This window comes from Vicia villosa, unplaced genomic scaffold (assembly GCF_029867415.1).
Source record: "Vicia villosa cultivar HV-30 ecotype Madison, WI unplaced genomic scaffold, Vvil1.0 ctg.001542F_1_1, whole genome shotgun sequence".
In the NCBI taxonomy this organism is placed as follows: Eukaryota; Viridiplantae; Streptophyta; class Magnoliopsida; order Fabales; family Fabaceae; genus Vicia; species Vicia villosa.
The window spans coordinates 129,108-148,688 of NW_026705659.1; the positions used below are offsets into that span (position 1 = coordinate 129,108).

The following is a 19,581-nucleotide window of genomic DNA, read 5'->3' on the forward strand; positions in this document are numbered from 1 at the left end:
TTTGTGCATTTGGAGTAGTTTCATTTCAAATCACCACTGCAACCCATTATATGGGTGATGGACTTGCCACAAATCACCACTGCTCCATGTAGGCAACCATTCTCCATTTAAATGAGTTTCCTTATCAAGCCCCTAAAACCACTTGAAAAGGAAGGAAGATGAAGAGATTAAGAACCCTAAAACCACAACCTCATCGCTAACAACCCCCTCCTTCAACTTCAAAAACGTCACACAAATCGCCGACCCCGGATTCGGAACCAATTCACCACCGTCAACATCCTCCGCCACCCAATCCACCGCCATTAGATCATCAATAGTCGGGAAACGCTTCCTCTAACGACACCAATATGACTCGAATGCGCAGAGTAAGCTTCGAGATCCTCTTCCGATTTGTACCGACTGTGAAGCATGTGATGATGACATCTTGATCGTGGATCTGAACGACGGGGAACGGAGGTGGTGTGTGAGGTGTTTTGGAGACGGTGATGAAGGGGTGCGGAATGGAAAAGAGAGGTGTGTTTTCAAACACAACATTGTTTGTTTGCAATGGAAATGGTGTGGTGATAGTGATTGGTTGGTGGTGATGAGTCATAAGATTCTGAATCGAATTTCTTGGTTGTTTAATTTGTTTTTTGAAAAATAAATTCATTGAATGTTGTTGTCTTACAAAGGAAAGAGGCACTTAAATTTGTTCTTACGAATGCACGTTGAGAAGGAAGAAAGATGAATAGATTAAAAACCCTAATAAGGGTATTAATGTCATTGCACTAGCTGAATTTATGATGTGGAAATTCCATTCATTAAAAAGTTGAAAAAACACTATCACATCAGACTTTTTGATGATGTGGCCTGATAAAGGGCCAAAATGAAACTCTTGAAATTTGTTGAGGCCATTCTTGCAACTTTTTTTTGGCAGGGGGTTTTCAAACCAAGCCCATATGGCAGGGGTGAAAATAGGTACTAACCCTTTAAAAAATATGCAGCCGATTCATTGTTCTGATCGATGAACTGATTAAGTCATCAGTTTTCATCGAGTCAATTGCAACTGCGATTCTATAATCTTATCCGACCTCTCTAGCCCCCGTTCTTGATATAACAAAGTTCAAAACGAGTTTTAAAACACTCCATTAATTAGATTAAAAAGTTGTTCAAAAAGCTAAAAAAATATTTTTTTTTCTAATCCTTTCTAATAATAAATAGATGAAAGCTAGTTAATAATTTATTGATGATAACTAAAATTTTATAACTAATAAGTTAATTAGAGTATATGTTAAATTAAAAAACTAACTAGTTAATAAATATTAAGTAACCAAAATTTAATAACTCAGCATATTCATTACCCTTTTAATTTTTAACAAAAAAATAAATTTTAACCCAAGAACACTTCGATGAGATGGTGAGAGTCTCTTTCAGCTTAACAAGAGATCATGAGTTTGAATCCAACCCTACGAACGCAGCAGTGCTAAATCTCTTATAGAGAGTTTGTCAATTAAAATTTATTTGAAAAATTAAATATAATAAATATAGAGAAAATTTAGAGAATCTCTCACCCCACCCCATAGAGTTTCTCATGCACCATGCGTGTTTCCAAAAATATCCCCTATTTTTGAAGGTGTATCTACGTAAACACATTTTTTTAATTTAACGTTGAATTGTTCCATGAATACATCTAAGAAACTTTTTTTTAACGTTGTTTAAACGGCGGAGCAATTCAATGTTAAATTAAAAAAATATTTTCGGAGATATACCTCCGGAAGCAGGGACGAAAATAAAATTTTGTGTACCTGAAAGTAATTTGGGTGAATTGAGATATTGTCAAAAATTTATGGGTACACTTGCATAAAACAATATTCCAATAAAATAAATACATTTACTGAATTTTTGGGGTAATGAGAAATAAATCAAGTTAATTGAAAACCAACAATGAGAATACTAGAGTCAACATGATTAAATAAATAAATAAAATGAAATTATTATTATTATTTTGAACGTAGCTTTTGGGTTAAACAATACTGATACCGAAAGCCAAAGAGACGTTGGAACACCATGTGACATCAGGAATCGTATTTGAACAAACTTTTCCTCAAAAAAAGCTACAACGTTGTTCATTATCTTGTCTTTTTCCAAGATGTTTTATTTTTTCCGTACTTTAGCAATCTCAACGGTCTCTTCAATATTCAACTCCATCATCAACTATATAACCCACTTCACACGTTCCTTCTTCCTCCTAATTTTCAACACACGTTGAAACAGATTCAATATAATCCTCAAAAATGGAGACTTTAAGCAACAATGGTGAAAGTTCTCAGAAGAAAAGAGATGGGTCGTGTTGTTCTTCTTCTGGTAAAGTAGTTAAGAACAAGCCGTTAGCTAGTTCTACTGGTTCATGTTCTTCAGATTTGACAGAACATGCAAAAACATCTCTTCCTGTTGGGAAAGCTACTACTGTGTTCAAATATAGTAAATCAGATGAAAAAGAAAATGAACCTGTTTCTCAAGTTGAGGATAAGAAAATTGCTGGTATCAGTTCAAGAGTTTCTGGTAAGTTGTTAAATTTCTTCATATCATGCTTCTATAAATGACCCTTTTGGAGTTTGTTTGTTGATGTTTAATGGTTATGAAAATTGAAGGATCAGGAGTTGATATGATGAAGGAGAGGTTTGCGAAACTACTGCTAGGTGAAGATATGTCAGGTTGTGGAAAAGGAGTTAGCACTGCTTTGGCTATCTCAAATGCTATTACTAATTTGTGTGGTATGTTTTTTTTTTTCTGCATTGGAAAGTGCTGATATTTTGGTGACAGTTTAGTTAATTGGGCTTTAATGCAACATGTAGGAACTGTATTTGGGCAATTATGGAGACTAGAACCTGTGCCTTGTGAGAAGAAAGAGATGTGGCAGAGAGAAATGGATTGGCTTCTTTGTGTTGGTGATCATATTGTTGAGTTAATGCCTTCTTGGCAAACTTTTCCGGATGGTAGTAAGCTTGAGGTAGTCTGTCATGCACGCTCTCAAAGACGGCCGGCCCTGCATTGAATGTGCAGGGCTTGAGTTCGAAATTGTGACATTTTCATATAGTTAGTAGAGAAGTCAGAATTAAGAAGTTTTTCTAACATGGTGGTATTATGCAGATAATGACTTGCAGACCAAGATCAGATATTTGTATGAATCTTCCAGCTCTGCGAAAACTCGACAACATGCTTCTTGTAAGCATTTTCTATTTGATTCTTCCATTGTATGCTAGTTAGTTCTTGGTATAGGAATCACAATCTGAGATTTTCATACACATTTTTCTTTTTTAACAGGAAATTTTAGATAGTTGCACAGCCATGGAGTTTTGGTATGTGGACCAAGGAATTGTGGCACCAGATGCAGAAGGATCGGCCTCTTTTCGCAAAAGAAATCAGAGGCAAGAGGAGAAGTGGTGGCTCCCTGTACCTCGTGTCCCGCCTTCCGGTCTAAGTGAGAATTCAAGAAAGAAGTTGAATCACACACGCGAATGCGCTAGCCAAATACTTAAAGCAGCCATGTCTATCAACAGCATTGCTTTAGCTGATATGGAAGTTCCTGAGTCCTATTTGGAATCCCTTCCTAAGGTTTGATTTTCCACATACATAGATTTCAACTATATCTTTATATCATTGAAAGAAATAGTAAAAAAAAATTATATGAAAATGACTATTTCATTATTTATTCTATACAAAATTTTTGGTCTGTGCGGTAGCCTGACTTGTATGCCTTTAAAGATGACTCTGTGTCGTATAATCTAGTAGCTGATCTCATCTATTGAGAAAAACTACTCTGGTTTTTGTTTTTGTTCATCCTACATGATACATTGTTTTGAACTTTCAGAATGGAAGAACTTGCTTAGGCGATTTTATTTACCGATACATCACATCGGACCAATTCTCTCAAGAGTGCTTGCTTGATTGCATAGACATCTCCAATGAACATGTTGCATTAGAGATTGCTAACCGATTGGAAGCCGCAATTTTCGTATGGCACCGAAGATCTCACTCTAGACCGCCACTTTATCCTGTCCGTTCGACTACAAAGTCGTCTTGGGACATTGTCAAGGACTTCATAGTTGATGGAGATAAGAGAGAATTACTTGCAGAGAGGGCTGAAAACATTCTACTTTCTTTGAAGCAGCGGTTTCCTGGTTTAAGCCAAACTACATTGGATAGCACCAAAATCCAATGCAACAAGGTTCCATGCTTCTCTTTCTCTTATACTCCATCTGATCCTATTTATAAGAAAAAATTTACTTTTTAAATATATTGAATAACGGATGTATCTGGACAATATATAAAAAAAGAGGAAGTATTACAATTGCAATCTTCACGTTACAACACATTGACATGTTTTCATTTCAAACATTTCAGGATGTTGGAAAATCAATACTTGAAAGCTATTCAAGAGTTTTGGAGAGTATGGCATTTAACATAGTAGCTCGTATCGATGATTTACTATATGTTGATGACTTAACCAAACATTCAGACAGGTTTCCATTGGCTCCAATGGTTAACATGGTTTCTGTTGAGGAGTCTAGGGAAATCGAGAGCACCAACGTGCGTCAAATGCTCCAGGATTACAAGAGAGGAGAGAAAAAGGTTTCACAACAATTATTAGTGTCTGTCTCAGACACTCAACACAACAAAACAAAATTTGGCACACCTAGTTGTTCACCTGTGTCACTGATTAGTCCTGTAAAGGGAGAGATAACTCCTTTTATACGCAACAAAAACGAAATCGTTAAGCCTCAACGACGCGGTTTCGGTGTGAAGAGAGTGTTGTCGAATTATCTTGGAGCAGAGGTTAAAGCAGCAACAACTCATGAGGTGAATAACTCAAATTCAAGTTGCAATAGAACAGAAGAACAAGAGAGTAGGAGAGAAACGTGTGCCATGAAAAGCAAGACAAAATGATGGGTGAAGAGTGCTATTTTATTGTATCATTATTAGTATATAGTATTGTTTATTGAGTCCAATGAAAAAAGAGAGAGAAAAGTATGGTTGAAATCTGAAAGGTTCAATTCAGAGGATCAATTGTATGAGTAGAATTGTTTGAGAGTGAGTTCAATGGTCTTGTGTATTATTTATTTATTTATTTATTGATTCAATGTGTACTCTTAAAAATATCCATTCAAGATCAATTTGAAATTTTACCTTAGAAAGTATAACAATTGTTTCAGTTTGAGTAAGTTTTTTTTTTTTTTTTTTTTACAAGATCAGTTTGAGTAAGTTAAATTTGCAAAATTGCTAATTCCCCCTAAGAGTGGGAGAAGTATGTTGGAAATCTAAAAATGCTACCCTCGTAAATGTATTTTTGGACGATATCTTTTATCTCATTTAAACATATTCAACTGAGTCTGTCTCATATTTTCTTAAAATTTATTCTGGATATGCATATCCGAAATAAATTCTATCAATTGTGTCAGTTTAATTAAATTAAAATTGGAAAACTATAATTAGAGTCTGTTTGGACGAGGTAATTGGAAATTTTAAAAAAATTTAGAATTCAAAGCAATTCAAATGATTCAATTGAAATTTATTTTTAAATTATTTTGTTTGAATGGAGTATTAAGATAATTCATTGTTAGATTTTTGGGGTAATTTTTTCTAAAATTTAAATTTTTTGGACAAAATTAAAAAATTGAAAAGTAAGGACCAATTTGTAATTTTTAAAAATTTGAAGGACCAAATTGTAAATTTTTAAAATTATGAAGGACCAATTTACAATTTTTTGAAAATTTTTGGGGTCAATTTTGTAATTTTGAAAAATATGAGGACTAATTAGCAAAATTTGAAGAAATAATTGTAACAAATACATTCTAGGGAGTATGAGAGGAATTTCAAATTCTTTAGTTTTTGGTGTTATTTCAAAATGATTAAATTTAATTTATATAAAATACTCAATAAATTTCCATTATTTTAACAATTCTTTATTTTTGTATCAAAACAATAAATTATGTGCAAATCATTTTAAATTCCCTCAATACAATACATTACCTCATTAAAATGCTTAATCCAAACATACTTTAAGAGAATTGCTAATTCCACCCAAAGAGGTGGAGAAACATCTTTGAAATCCAAAAATACATTTAAAAACACCCTTAGAAATGTATTTTTGGACGACACCTTTTATCTCATTTAAACACGTCCAACTGAGCCTCGCCTCTTATATTTTTAAAAATTTATTCTGGATATGTATCTCTGAGAAAAAATCTATCAATTTATTTCTAATTTGTAAAACAATAACGGAATTGTTAATCCTATCCTTAGAGGTGGAAAAACACTCTATAAAAAATCCAAAAAATCCCAGTTTTTAAAAATTCATCTCCGGACGCACCTTTTATCTCAGTTAAACCTGCCCCAACAGAGCATCAACCAATATATTTTTTAAAATTTATTTTGGAGATGCATCTCCGAATAAACCTTATCAATTTATTTCTAATTTAGCAACTCAGTGACTTTTTTGAAAGTGCATTTCCGGATTCGTGAAACAGGAATTTGAAAACCTGCTACTTTGCATCGCAGTCATTTTTGGAGATGCATTTTAGGAAATATCAAATGTGATTTTCAATAAAACAACACCCTGCATGGTCAAATTCCATAACCATTTTTAATGTTGGTAACCAATTAACAAATGGACAAGAGTTTGAATTTCGTGATCATATACTTCAAGGATTCATATAAAGGCATCCAAATTGAGGTTTGGTGTTGTAATCATAAGGTCTGATAATGGTTCGGATAAAAAAGTTACATTTGTGACAATAACATGCAAAAGAAGTGGGAAGTATATAACTCATCTACGAAAATTCAAACAAGATGACACTAGTTCAAGAAAATGTGAGGGTTCCTTTAAGTTGCGTGGTTATTTATTGTCAAATAACAAATGGAGATTGAATGTGCCTGTGGTTTACATAACCATGACATGTGTGAAAAGTTAGGCGGGCATCCAATTGCATGTCGCCTCATGCCGGAAGAGAAGGAAATCATTTCAGACATGACATTGAATATGGTACAACCAAAAAACATACTTGTAACTTTGAAACAGAAAAGACCCGAAAATATCTCAAATATCAAACAAGTCTACAATATTCAAGTCCTTAATAACAAGGCGATGAGGGGGGGGGGGATAACTAAAATGCAAGAACTGTCGAAATTTCTGGATGATAACAATTATGTATCTAGGTACCAAACGTATGAGGATTGAGTAACCATGAGAGATATATTTTGGACTCATCCATATTCCATCAATTTGTTTAACATGTTTCCTACTGTGTTCATCATTAATTTAACGTATACGACTAAGAAGTACAAACTTTCAATATTGGAAATTGTTGGTTTTACCTATATTAAGAAGACTTATTCTATTAGCTTTTCATTTCTAGAGTGCGAACAAGAGGAAAATGTACTTGGGATTTAAAGGTGTGTCGGTCAATGTTGAAGGACAAAGAAGACATGTCGAAAGTAATTATCACCAACCGCGATACCGCTTTGATGAGTTTGGTTGCAAAGATCTTTCCTGCTTCTTATGTATTACTTTGTAGGTATCACATAACAAAGAATGTAAGAAGTTGAGTTAAACTTGCGGTAGGGAGGAAACAAATTAAGGGTGAAGACGGTAAAATGGTCAAAGCAGACATGATAGTGGAAAGAATAATGGATGTATGGAATATTATAATAAATTCTTCTACAAAAGAGTTATACGCCGATGTTGTTATACATTTCTAGTGAAGTGATTATATAATCAGTATATCTAATAGAGGAACCTGAAAGCTTTAGAGTTGTGAAATAAAAAAAGTGTGAAAGCTCATTGTTGTGTTTGTTTGAGTGACCGGTATCTTGTGAAATTAGGATAGTAACTTCTAAGATACTAAGGCACATCACACACACACACACGCACACACACACACACTCTCTCTCTCTCTCTCTCTCTCTCTCTCTCTCTCTCTCTCTCTCTCTCTCTCTCGCTCTCTCTCACACACACACACACACATATTTAAAATACTTTAAAGCCTCTTTTTACTTAACAAAGTCACCTAAATTTTTTTTAAGGTCTAAACAATTAATTACGAAACTGTCTGTTTGATTATGAGACTTTTTCAAGCGGTCGAATCGATTAGATGATGCCGAATTGAGTCTATAATCGATAATGACAGACTCTTAATGATTAGTAATGACTCTATATCAAAACCATCCATATTCGGCCATAATAATCGATTATTTGATGCACATAACCAATTAGCCTATTCAATTAGACCATTAACTTGGCCCGTGGATTATTTCCATTTTAAGCCTTTTTTTTAATATAAAGGAGGACTTTCCACACTTTATTTCACATCAGAATTCAGAGTTTTCCTAATTATTTACGATTTATCTCTCTCTTTAAATAATTTTTTTACCAAAGTTGTCTTAGTGCATTGTGAGTGAAAACTTCTTGTAAGGAAAGAGTTGTATTTGTGTTGTTCCCTTGTTGCTATTTTAAAGATTGTGATACTCTTATAGAATTGAGTTTTGTTATTGAGATCAACCATTAAAAGTCTCTGCTTGGTTATAAAACTGAGTCTGCAAAATTTTTGTTACCTTATCTCGACCAAACCTGGATAATTTTCTAAAGTAATCTCTATAACCCTTATCTCATTACATTTTGTTATTTATCTTAGTGTTTTATTTTCTTTCCACTACTTTTCTTTCTGATCTTGAGGATACTGGTACAATTGGTTTTTTAAGTAATAAAACCAATAAATTAATCATAAATTTTGAATAACACAATTCACACCCTTTCTCGTTCTTAGAGTGACTTGTCCAACAAGTGGCAATAGAAATTAAATCTCGTTAAAGACTAATCATCCCAGGAAGAAAATGACTTCAAGTTATTTGCTAAACAAACCCACATCCTTTAATGGAGAAAGGTATAATTTTTGGAAAGAGAAATTTACGTTTTTAATTAGGGAAAAGCTAACGTGTGCCCCAAGGGCACAAGTTAATGAGATATTTACAGAAATTTTTTTTGGAACTTGTGCATTCAATGTATCGAAACTTTAAATATAACTTTATTGTATTTAATTATATTTAACTTTTTCTAATTATAGTATCCTTAACATGTGCCCTAAGGGCACATGTTAGCATGACCCTTTTAATTATAGTATACTTAACATGTGCCCTAAGGTCACATGTTAGCATGACCCATTTAAAAAATATGCAGCTGATTTATTGTTCTGATTGATTAACTGATTAATTCATCAGTTTGTATCAAGTCAATTACAACTACGATCCTATAATCTTATCCGATCTCTCTAGCCCCCTGTTCTTGATATAACAAAGTTCAAAACGAGTTTTAAAAACTCCATTAATTAGATTAAAAAGTTGTTCAAAAAGTTAAAAAAATATTTTTTCTAATCCTTTCTAATAATAAATAGATGAAAGCTAGTTGATAATTTATTGCTCATAATAATTTTTTTTAACTAAAATCTTGTAACTGATAAGTTAATTAGAGTTAATAAGTTAATTAGAGTATATGTTAAATTAAAAAACTAACTACTTAATAAATGTTAAATAACAAAAAATTAATAACTTAGATATTCATTACCCTTTTTAAATAAATAAATAAATAAATAAAATAAATTACTATTATTTTGAACGTAGCTTTTGGGTTAAACTATACTGATACCGAAAGCCAAAGAGACGTTGGAACACCATGTGACATCAGGAATCGTATTTGAACAAACTTTTTCTTAAAAAAAGCTACAACGTTGTTCATTATCTTGTCTTTTTCCAAGATGTTTTATTTTTTCCGTACTTTAGCAATCTCAACGGTCTCTTCACTTCAATATTCAACTCATTCATCAACTATATAACCCACTTCACACGTTCCTTCTTCCTCCTAATTTTCAACACACGTTGAAACAGATTCAATATAATCCTCAAAAGATGGAGACTTTAAGCAACAATGGTGAAAATTCTCACAAGAAAAGAGATGGGTCGTGTTGTTCTTCTTCTGGTAAAGTAGTTAAGAACAAGGCGTTAACTAGTTCTACTGGTTCATGTTCTTCGGATTTGACAGAACATGCAAAAACATCTCTTCCTGTTGGGAAAGCTACTACTGTGTTCAAATATAGTAAATCAGATGAAAAAGAAAATGAACCTGTTTCTCAAGTTGAGGATAAGAAAATTGCTAATATCAGTTCAAAAGTTTCTGGTAAGTTGTTAAATTTCTTCATATGATGCTTCTATAAATTACCCTTTTGGAGTTTGTTTGTTGATGTTGAATGGTTATGAAAATTGAAGGATCGGGAGTAGATATGATGAAGGAAAGGTTTGCGAAACTACTGCTTGGTGAAGATATGTCAGGTTGTGGAAAAGGAGTTAGCACTGCTTTGGCTATCTCAAATGCTATTACTAATTTGTGTGGTATGTTATTTATTTTTATTTTTTTTGCATTGGAAAGTGCTTTAAATGTTTTGATGTGGTTTGAACTGTTGATATTTTGGTGACTGTTTATTTGATTGGGAATTAATGCAACATGTAGGAACTGTATTTGGGCAATTATGGAGACTAGAGCCTGTGCCTTGTGAGAAGAAAGAGATGTGGCAGAGAGAAATGGATTGGCTTCTTTGTGTTGGTGATCATATTGTTGAGTTAATGCCTTCTTGGCAAACTTTTCCGGATGGTAGTAAGCTTGAGGTAGTCTGTCATGCACGCTCTCAAAGACGACCGACCCTGCATTGAATGTGCAGGGCTCGAGTTCGAAACTGTGATATTTTCATATATTTAGTAGAGAAGTCAGAATTAAGAAGTTTTTCTAACATGGTGGCATTATGCAGATAATGACTTGCAGACCAAGATCAGATATTTGTATGAATCTTCCAGCTCTGCGTAAACTCGACAACATGCTTCTTGTAAGTTTTTTCAATTTGATTCTTCCATTGTATGCTAGTTCTTGGTATAGTAATCGCAATCTGAAACATTCATACACATTTTTTCATTTGTAACAGGAAATTTTAGATAGTTGCACAGCCATGGAGTTTTGGTATGTGGACCAAGGAATTGTCGCGCCAGATGCAGATGGAACGGCTTCTTTTCGCAAAAGAAATCAGAGGCAAGAGGAGAAGTGGTGGCTCCCTGTACCTCGTGTCCCGCCTTCCGGTCTAAGTGAGAATTCAAGAAAGAAGTTGAATCACACACGCGAATGCGCTAGCCAAATACTTAAAGCAGCCATGTCTATCAACAGCATTGCTTTAGCTGATATGGAAGTTCCTGAGGCCTATTTGGAATCCCTTCCTAAGGTTTGATTTTCCACATACATAGATTTCGACTATATCTTTATATCATTGAAAGAAATAGTAAAAAAATGTATATGAAAATGACTGTTACATTATTGATTCTATACAATTTTTAGATCTGTACGGTAGACTGTCTTGTATGCCCTTAAAGATGACTCTTTGTCGTATAATCTAAGTAGCCGATCTCATCTATTGAGAAAAACTAATTTGGTTGTTGTTTTTGTTGATCCTATATGATACATTGTTTGAACTTTCAGAATGGAAGAACTTGCTTAGGCGATTTTATTTACCGATACATCACATCAGACCAATTCTCTCAAGAGTGCTTGCTTGATTGCATAGACATCTCCAATGAACATGTTGCACTAGAGATTGCTAACCGTTTGGAAGCCGCAATTTTCGTATGGCACCGAAGATCTCACTCTAGACCGCCACTTTATCCTGTCCGTTCGACTACAAAGTCGTCTTGGGACATTGTCAAGGACTTCATAGTTGATGGAGATAAGAGAGAATTACTTGCAGAAAGAGCTGAAAACATTCTACTTTCTTTGAAACAGCGGTTTCCTGGTTTAAGCCAAACTACATTGGATAGCACCAAGATCCAATGCAACAAGGTTCCATGCTTCTCTTTCTCTTATACGCTCTCTTCTCTCTCTGGTCTTATTTATAAGAAAAAATTTATTTTGAATAATTAATGTATCTGGACAATCTATAAAACAGAGGAAGTATTACAATTGCAATCTTCATGTTACAACACATTGACATGTTTTCATTTCAAACATTTCAGGATGTTGGAAAATCAATACTTGAAAGCTATTCAAGAGTTTTGGAGAGTATGGCATTTAACATAGTAGCTCGTATCGATGATTTACTATATGTTGATGACTTAACCAAACATTCAGATAGGTTTCCATTGGCTCCAATGGTTAACATGGTTTCTGTTGAGGAGTCTGGGAAAATCGAGAGCACCAACGTGCGTCAAATGCTCCAGGATCATAGGAGAGGACAGAAAAAGGTTTCACAACAATTATTAGTGTCTGTCTCAGACACTCAACACAACAAAACAAAATTTGGCACACCTAGTAGTTCACCTGTGTCACTGATTAGTCCTTTAAAGGTAGAGATAACTCCTTTTATACGCAACAAAAACGAAATCGTTAAGCCTCAACGGCGCGGTTTCGGTGTGAAGAGAGTGTTGTCGAATTATCTTGGAGCAGAGGTTAAAGCAGCAAAGGTGTTTAGCAACTCAACAAGTCATGAGGTGAATAGCTCAAATTCAAGTTGGAGTAAAACAGAAGAACAAGAGAGGAAGAGAGAAACGTGTGCTATGAAAAGCAAGACAAAATGATGGGTGAAGAGTGCTATTTCATTGTATCATTAGTTTATAGAGTCCAATGAAAAAAAAAAGAAGAGAAAAGTATGGTTGAAATCTGAAAGGTTCAATTTAGAGGACCAATTGTATGAGTAGAATTCTTTGAGAGTGAGTTCAATGGTCTTGTTTATAGGTCGAGAACATGGTTTGTGTATTATTTATTTATTTGTTTTATTTATTTATTGATTGATTCAAGGTGGACTCTTAAAAAATGATCCATTCATGATCAATTTGAAATTTTACCTAAGAAAGTGTAACAATTATGTCAGTTTGAGTAACTTAAATTTGTCCTCCATTTTTTGAAATACATTTTTGAAAGAATTTTTTGTCTCACTTAAACACGTTCAACTGATCCTCACCCCATATATTTTTCAAAATTTGTTATGGGTATGCATCTTTGAACAAATCCAATCAATTTATTTTTAATTTGCAAAACAATAAAGAAATTGCTAATCCCATCCTTGTAGTTGGAAAAACACCCTATAAAAAATCTAAAAGTGCCTCTCAGTTTTGAAAATGTATATTCGAAATTCACTTAAACATGCCAACTATTCATCGGCCCATATATTTTTCAAAATTTATTTCGAAGATGCATTTGCGAACAAACCTTATCAATTTATTTCTAATTTAGCAACTCAATGACTTTTTCGCAAGTGTATTTTCGGATTTGTGAAACAAGAATTTGAAAATCTACTACCTTTGCATGTCAGTCATTTTCAGAGATGCATTTTAGGGAATATCAAATGTGATTTTCAATAATAAGCACCTTGCATGGTCAAACTCCATAACCATTTTTGATGTTCATAACTAATTTATAAATGGACAATAGTTTGAATTTCGCGATCATATGCTTCAATGGATTCATACGAAGACATCCAAATTAGGGTTTGGTGTCGTAATCGAAAGGTCTAGTAATAGTTCGGATAAAAGAGTTGCACTTATGACAATAACATGCAAAAGAAGTGGGAAGTATAAAACTCCTCAATGGAAATTCAAACAAGATGACACTGATTCAAGAAAATGTGAGTGTCCCTTTAAGTTAAGTGATTATTTATCGTGAAATAACAAATGGAGATTTAATGTGATTTGTGGTTTACATAACCATGACATGTGTAAAAAGTTAGTCGAACATCCAATTGTATGCGCCTCATGCCAGAAGAGAAGGAAATCGTTTCAGACATGCCATTGAATATGGTGCAACCGAAAAACATACTTGCAACTTGGAAACGGAAAAGACCCGAAAATATCTCAAATATCAAGCAAGTCTACAATATTCAAGCCCTTAATAACAAGGTTTTGAGGAGGGTAGAACTGAAATGCAACAACTGTTGAAATTTATGGATGATAACAATTATGTATCTAGGTATCGAACACATGAGGATGGAGTAAGCGTTAGAGATATATTTTGGACACATCCAGATTCCAGCAAGTTCTTCAACATGTTTCCTACTATGCTCATCATTGATTTAACGTATAAGACCAACCAGTACATTCTTTCACTATTGGAAATTGTTGGTTTTACCTATACTAAGAAGACTTATTCAATTAGCTTTGCATTTCTAGAGTGCAAAAAAGAGAAAAATGTTACTTGGGCTTTAAAGGTGTCTCAGACAATGTTGAAGGACAAAGAAGACATGTCGAAGTAATTATCATCGACCGCGACACCGCTTTGATGAGTTTGGTTGCAAAGGTCTTTTGAACTTCTTACATATTACTTTGTAGGTATTACATAACAAAGAATGTGAGAAGTTGGGATAAACCTGCGGTAGAGAGGAAATAAATTAAGGGTGAAGATGGTAAAAATGGTCAAAGCAGACATGATAGTGGAAAAAATAATGGATGTATGGAATATTATAATAAATTCTTCTACATTAGAGTTATACGCCAATGCTGTTATACATTTCTAGTGAAGTGATTATATGATCAATATATCTAACAGAGGAACTTGAAAGCTTTAGATTTGTGAAATAAAGAAAGTGTAAAAGCTCGTTTGGTTGTTTCTATCTGAGTGACTAGTATCTTATGAAAGTAGGATAGTAACTCCTAAGATACTGAGGCAAATAACACACACACACATACTTAAAATACTTTTAAAGCCTCTTTTTACTTGACAAAGTCTCCTGAAAATATTTTTAAGGCCTAGATAATCAATTAGGGAACTGTCTGTTTGATTATGAGACTTTTTCAAGCAGTCGAATCGATTAGATGATGCCGAATTGAATCTCTAATCGATAATGACATACTCTTAATGATTGAAAACGACTCTATATCAAAACCATCCATATTCGCCAACAATAATCAATCATTTGAAGCACCTAATCAATAAGCCTAATCGGTTAGACCATTAACTTGGCCCATGGATTGTTTCCATTTTAAGCCAAAAAGTTTTCTATATAAAGGAGGACTTCAGTTTATTTCACATAATATATAATTTGAAGTTTTCCTAATTATTTACGATTTATCTCTCCATTCTCTCTCTTTAAATATTTTTTTCACCAAAGTTGTCTTAGTTCCTTGTGAGTGAAAACTTCCAGTAAGGAAAGAGTTATATTGGCGTTGTTCCGCTATTTCCATTTCAATATTGTGATACTCTTATAGAATTCATTTTGGTTATTGAGATCAACCATTAAAAGTCTCATCCTGCAAAAGTTTTGTTTAGTTATTGGGACCAACTGGTGAAATCTCTACTCGGTTCGTGAGTTCATCTTAGGGAAAAGCTATCTTTTGGTTGGGGAAATAATCCAATTTAAAATCTCTCGATTCAATTGTATCAAGGGTTCATGGGCATAACTTATAAAAGCTCAATATTATACGTCAGTTAAGCGTAAGAAAATAGTCCATGGAGGATCCCGTGGTTAACATGCATGGAGTAAAGATAAAATGAGGCCTTTTTCCTATCGGTCCAGGTGGAAATCGAGGGGATAGCTAAATGGATTTATGTCGCTCCACGTGGCATTCAAAGTGATAACTATATGTTTTGCTATCAGTTCAACTCCTAACTATATGTTTTGCTATCAGTTCAACTCCTAACTAAGAGCATCTCTAATGATGCAACTCATTTTTAAGTTCTTTGTGTGACCCATTAAGCCACACCATCTTGAAATAATTCACTCAATTATCACTCCAATGTTGCAACTCTAAAAGACACCTATTGAATCCCACAATTTTACTTTATATATTAATATTTTATTCATATTAAAGCTGAAACACACCACATTTATAATTTTTAATATTTTTTTATTCCATGCAATCGTTGCACTGCAATGCAACGTTCTCCATCTAGCACAATTGCAATTTTTGCTTTTTCTTAAAAAGTTAGTGTACGGCTAGCGAACTATACAAATGACCCTTCTGTTGGAGATAGTCTAAGGTATATAAATTTTTTAAGTAAAAATAAAATATAATTTCGAGATAAAGAATTTGAAAAGTACGAAAAAGTTAAAACATTTTTCTATCAGTCCACAAGCCAACCGAAGAGATATATCCTATATTATTGTTCAAAATTTCAAAAAAATTATTTCGTTTTGTTTTCATAATCTCATTAAAAATATATTTTATTATAGAGTAAGCTTCCAATTATCTTTCTAAGTACTAAATTTCACTTACTCATCTTTAAAAATAAAAACCCACTTACTCATCTTTAAAAGAAAATATCATTATAGATAGGATTAGTGCTATGTGAAGGAATTAAAGTTTAGAGAATGTTCGCCTATCTAGATTATCCTATATGTTTTATTCTTCTTAATTGTAATAAAAAAAAAGTCAAATGCATTGGATCGTTTTGTATGTTTTGTCTTAATAATATTTCAGTTCTTTTTACTTTTTGAGTTTTAATTACAAAAAATTCAAAATATCATTAAATAAAAACAGAGGTAACAAAATGATGCATTTGATTATTAAAAAAAATGAAGTTAGTTAAATTTAGGATTGTTAGACAAATTTGATAATGTTTCAACATGATTTTTTATGTCTCAAAAATATTGTTACTAGTAGTTTTAAAGTCACTTTAACTACTTTGAGCCTTATTGATATATACTAGAAAAATTAACTTAAACTGTTATTTTTAAATTGTATCCGCTAATAAAAAAAGTCATGCTTATGATTTTAAAATAATTATTTTCGTCTACGAGTTTATGATAATAAAAATATAATAATAATACTAAATATCAGTAATGAAGTAAAATCATTATTTTCTTTTTTATTTATTATATATACTCTCAACATATGTAAAACAATTAAATATGATAAATATTATAAGACATCATAAAGAAATATCAACATATCATCGTAACAAAGTCTAAAATAAAACCTTTATTTATATAAAAAAAAACTACAAACCACAAGTAGTTTAGGCCCCAAACTACTTTAACACTTTAGTTAATTATACCCGATATTAGGAAAAAAAAGACCCAACTATTGGATGAAATTAAGGATACTAACTCATACGATTATAACATATTTATTTATTTCTTTCTTTAAACTTAGAACTAATTAGAGCACACTCTAGCTTATATGGTTGATCTTCATCCTGCAACATATAAACAAAATCACATTTTGTTATAATTTTAAATATAAAAAAAAAACAAAATCAAGTCTTTCATCAGAGAAATCATTTTAAATATAAATGTAGCACGAAACTTTAGAATAAATATATATGCTTGTTGTTTGATATGTGCCGATCTCCGATAATAACATATCAAGACATGAAAACATGTGATTACATTTAATCAATTAATTTTTTAATTATTATTAATATCGACAAATTTGTGTTGTGTCCGATATAGTGTCTATGTTTCGTTAGAGAAATAGTATGAACTTTCTTTTTTAGATCAATTTATCATCAACCGCCTTAAAACAGTTGAGTTAAGGATTAAAATGAATTGAGATTAAAATGTATAAATATATATATTAATAATTAGTCACTAACTATTTGAGATTAAATTTTTTTTATTAACCATGGGAAGAAATATTTACCTGCAAGGTGCTAAGTTTTCACACCATGCCACAATGATTTAGTAATAAAGGGAACCTGTCAAAACCCAAATAATATAAATGTAATTTAACCATGAAAATGAGTAATAGTTCATTTTGAATTATTAGTTTTTAGATTATGATTCTTATTCCTACCTTCCCACCAGTCCCCTCTTGAGGCACTGTTTGAATTGCTGCCATTGAGATCACCATGATTCTTATCTTTCTTCAATTACAAAGGTCAAAATTAGTATTAGCCACAGAATCATTATATAAATACTTGAATATCAAATAAACTTGAAATGAAAAAAAGGATGAAAATGATGGCACTCACAACATGGTGGGATTCAGTGGTCCTGTTTCGTGAGGAATAATTTTCTTGGCCACCATAGTGGATTGAAGAACTGAAGTAGCTAGGTTCTCCTGTCACATTCTGATAATTGCTACTGGTATTTTTGTTACTATTGGAAGTTCCTAAAACGAATCCAAACAGAAATATTACTAAATAAAAGTAGCCATATTAAAAGTTATTTTAAAGCCATATATGCTTATGGTCGGTATGTCAAACATATCTGTTTCGTTTAGATCTATCTCGTAAAATTTCAAAATAAGAGACGGATAAATTGGCCTAAAATTTATCTGTTGTGGCCTAAATTTTATCTATGAAAAAAATGAGGATAAGATATAAGCGGGCATACTGACCTTGCACACTAAAAGAATTTCTCAATGAAATTCTTTTTAATAAAGGTAGGATGGGTTGACATATTAAAAGGTGTAGATCAAAAAATCATTCTAATGTTTGCTACTAGTATTCTTTGTTACTATTAGAACTTCCTAAAACCAACATTTTACTAAATATAGGTAGATATATTTAAAGTTATTTTATAGCCATATATGCTTCTAGTGACTAGGAGTTACAAACAGACATGTCTGATCCGTCTTGCAAAAGTTTGAAAAAAATAGAATAGAGAGGAACAAACATAGTTGAAGGTCTTGCACCGAAAATCTTTGTTCCGTCTAACAAAGAAAATAAAGAGGGAATGGGTAGACATATACATCTTACACCCAAATTATTAAAAATTTTATAATTTTTTTTTTAATGACCGTGCGTGGGAGTCTAAAATCTTCTCCGATCTACCAAAAAAAAATAAAGACAAAACACACTATATCCCATATCAAGTATGTTTTGCCACCCCAACTACTAGTGGTAAGACAAGATTTGATATATATAGTTTGAAGTTATTTTAAATTATATATAAATGCATATATTAAATAATTTACCAGGTGTTCCAAGAATTTTGCTTCCCACTTCTTGTGCTCTTGATCCTCTTCCCTCAACCTTACAAATTAAAAACATGTTATGGTCATTATAATATGTAAAACTCATGCATGTAATATAATGATAAATATATTAAAATAAAGCCTTGGAAACAAACGGAGTTAATAGCCATGCATACATAGGACGGTGGTGGTGGAGGAAAAATGGAGCCAAAGACGGAGGAAGAAGAAGTCGGCGAAGCCTCTTTCGGGCCGAAAAGTTGATCGAATTTCTTGGTTGATGATGAAGAAGAACGTGTTTGTTTTTTGTTATCCATGTTTGTAGATATGTTATCAAGCTTTGTTGTCTTTGAGAAAACAGAAATGGTGTGAGTGCTATTTATAATGCCAAAACTATGTTCAATCTCTTTACGCGGAGAATTTTCCAATTAAGAAAAAAGATCCCATTTTTGTATCATAGGTATTAATGAGAAAAGAATAATCATTAAAACTAAATATTTTTTTGATTAGTCTATCATAAAAGAAACTAATGTATTTTGTTAGTGTTATCCGAATTATATGTATAATATTTATTAAAGAATATAAATATTTTTAGAAAATAAGAATATTATCATTGATAAAAAGAAAGAATATATATGGTAATTAAGATATATAGAAAAAGTATAATATTTA

The 19,581-nt window shown here is 32.4% G+C and overlaps 3 protein-coding genes across 4 annotated transcripts; 2 read left to right on the plus strand and 1 right to left on the minus strand.

The window, feature by feature from the left end:
• The first annotated feature begins 2,164 nt into the window (after nt 1-2,164).
• Nucleotides 2,165-5,168, plus strand: LOC131635754 (rop guanine nucleotide exchange factor 7-like). Its single transcript, XM_058906393.1, has 7 exons — nt 2,165-2,541; nt 2,631-2,753; nt 2,835-2,989; nt 3,130-3,204; nt 3,304-3,594; nt 3,851-4,207; nt 4,384-5,168. Exons 1-7 carry the CDS (start codon nt 2,274-2,276, stop codon nt 4,924-4,926), a joined length of 1,812 nt encoding a protein of 603 aa, XP_058762376.1. The 5' UTR covers nt 2,165-2,273; the 3' UTR covers nt 4,927-5,168.
• Nucleotides 5,169-9,881: 4,713 nt separating this feature from the next.
• Nucleotides 9,882-12,912, plus strand: LOC131635753 (rop guanine nucleotide exchange factor 7-like). The gene is made up of 7 exons (XM_058906392.1): nt 9,882-10,204; nt 10,294-10,416; nt 10,535-10,689; nt 10,830-10,904; nt 11,001-11,291; nt 11,546-11,902; nt 12,076-12,912. The coding sequence occupies exons 1-7, from the start codon at nt 9,937-9,939 to the stop codon at nt 12,634-12,636; spliced, it is 1,830 nt and encodes a 609-aa protein (XP_058762375.1). The 5' UTR covers nt 9,882-9,936; the 3' UTR covers nt 12,637-12,912.
• A 4,044-nt stretch (nt 12,913-16,956) lies between these two features.
• LOC131635767 (uncharacterized) lies at nt 16,957-19,266 on the minus strand. Of its 2 annotated transcripts, none has more exons than XM_058906405.1 (6): nt 19,089-19,266; nt 18,913-18,970; nt 17,966-18,105; nt 17,788-17,853; nt 17,635-17,689; nt 16,957-17,188 (listed from the first exon to the last, which is right to left on the minus strand). In XM_058906405.1, exons 1-5 carry the CDS (start codon nt 19,224-19,226, stop codon nt 17,645-17,647), a joined length of 447 nt encoding a protein of 148 aa, XP_058762388.1. In that variant the 5' UTR covers nt 19,227-19,266; the 3' UTR covers nt 16,957-17,188; nt 17,635-17,644. The 2 variants fall into 2 exon arrangements, with proteins under 2 accessions (XP_058762388.1, XP_058762389.1); XM_058906406.1 differs by having other exon boundaries at nt 16,960-17,188; nt 17,788-17,857.
• Nucleotides 19,267-19,581: the final 315 nt, after the last annotated feature.

Excerpts from the sequence above, each read along its gene's own strand:
- LOC131635754 (XM_058906393.1), top strand. The coding sequence starts at position 2,274 with ATGGAGACTTTAAGCAACAATGGTGAAAGTTCTCAGAAGAAAAGAGAT. Across the intron at positions 3,205-3,303 it reads AACTCGACAACATGCTTCTT|GAAATTTTAGATAGTTGCAC; the intron begins GTAAGCATTTTC and ends CTTTTTTAACAG. Across the intron at positions 4,208-4,383 it reads CCAAAATCCAATGCAACAAG|GATGTTGGAAAATCAATACT; the intron begins GTTCCATGCTTC and ends CAAACATTTCAG.
- LOC131635753 (XM_058906392.1), top strand. The coding sequence starts at position 9,937 with ATGGAGACTTTAAGCAACAATGGTGAAAATTCTCACAAGAAAAGAGAT. Across the intron at positions 10,905-11,000 it reads AACTCGACAACATGCTTCTT|GAAATTTTAGATAGTTGCAC; the intron begins GTAAGTTTTTTC and ends CATTTGTAACAG. Across the intron at positions 11,292-11,545 it reads ATTTGGAATCCCTTCCTAAG|AATGGAAGAACTTGCTTAGG; the intron begins GTTTGATTTTCC and ends TTGAACTTTCAG.
- LOC131635767 (XM_058906405.1), bottom strand. The coding sequence starts at position 19,226 with ATGGATAACAAAAAACAAACACGTTCTTCTTCATCATCAACCAAGAAA. Across the intron at positions 18,971-19,088 it reads CTCCACCACCACCGTCCTAT|GTTGAGGGAAGAGGATCAAG; the intron begins GTATGCATGGCT and ends TTAATTTGTAAG. Across the intron at positions 18,106-18,912 it reads CAAAATTCTTGGAACACCTG|GAACTTCCAATAGTAACAAA; the intron begins GTAAATTATTTA and ends GATTCGTTTTAG.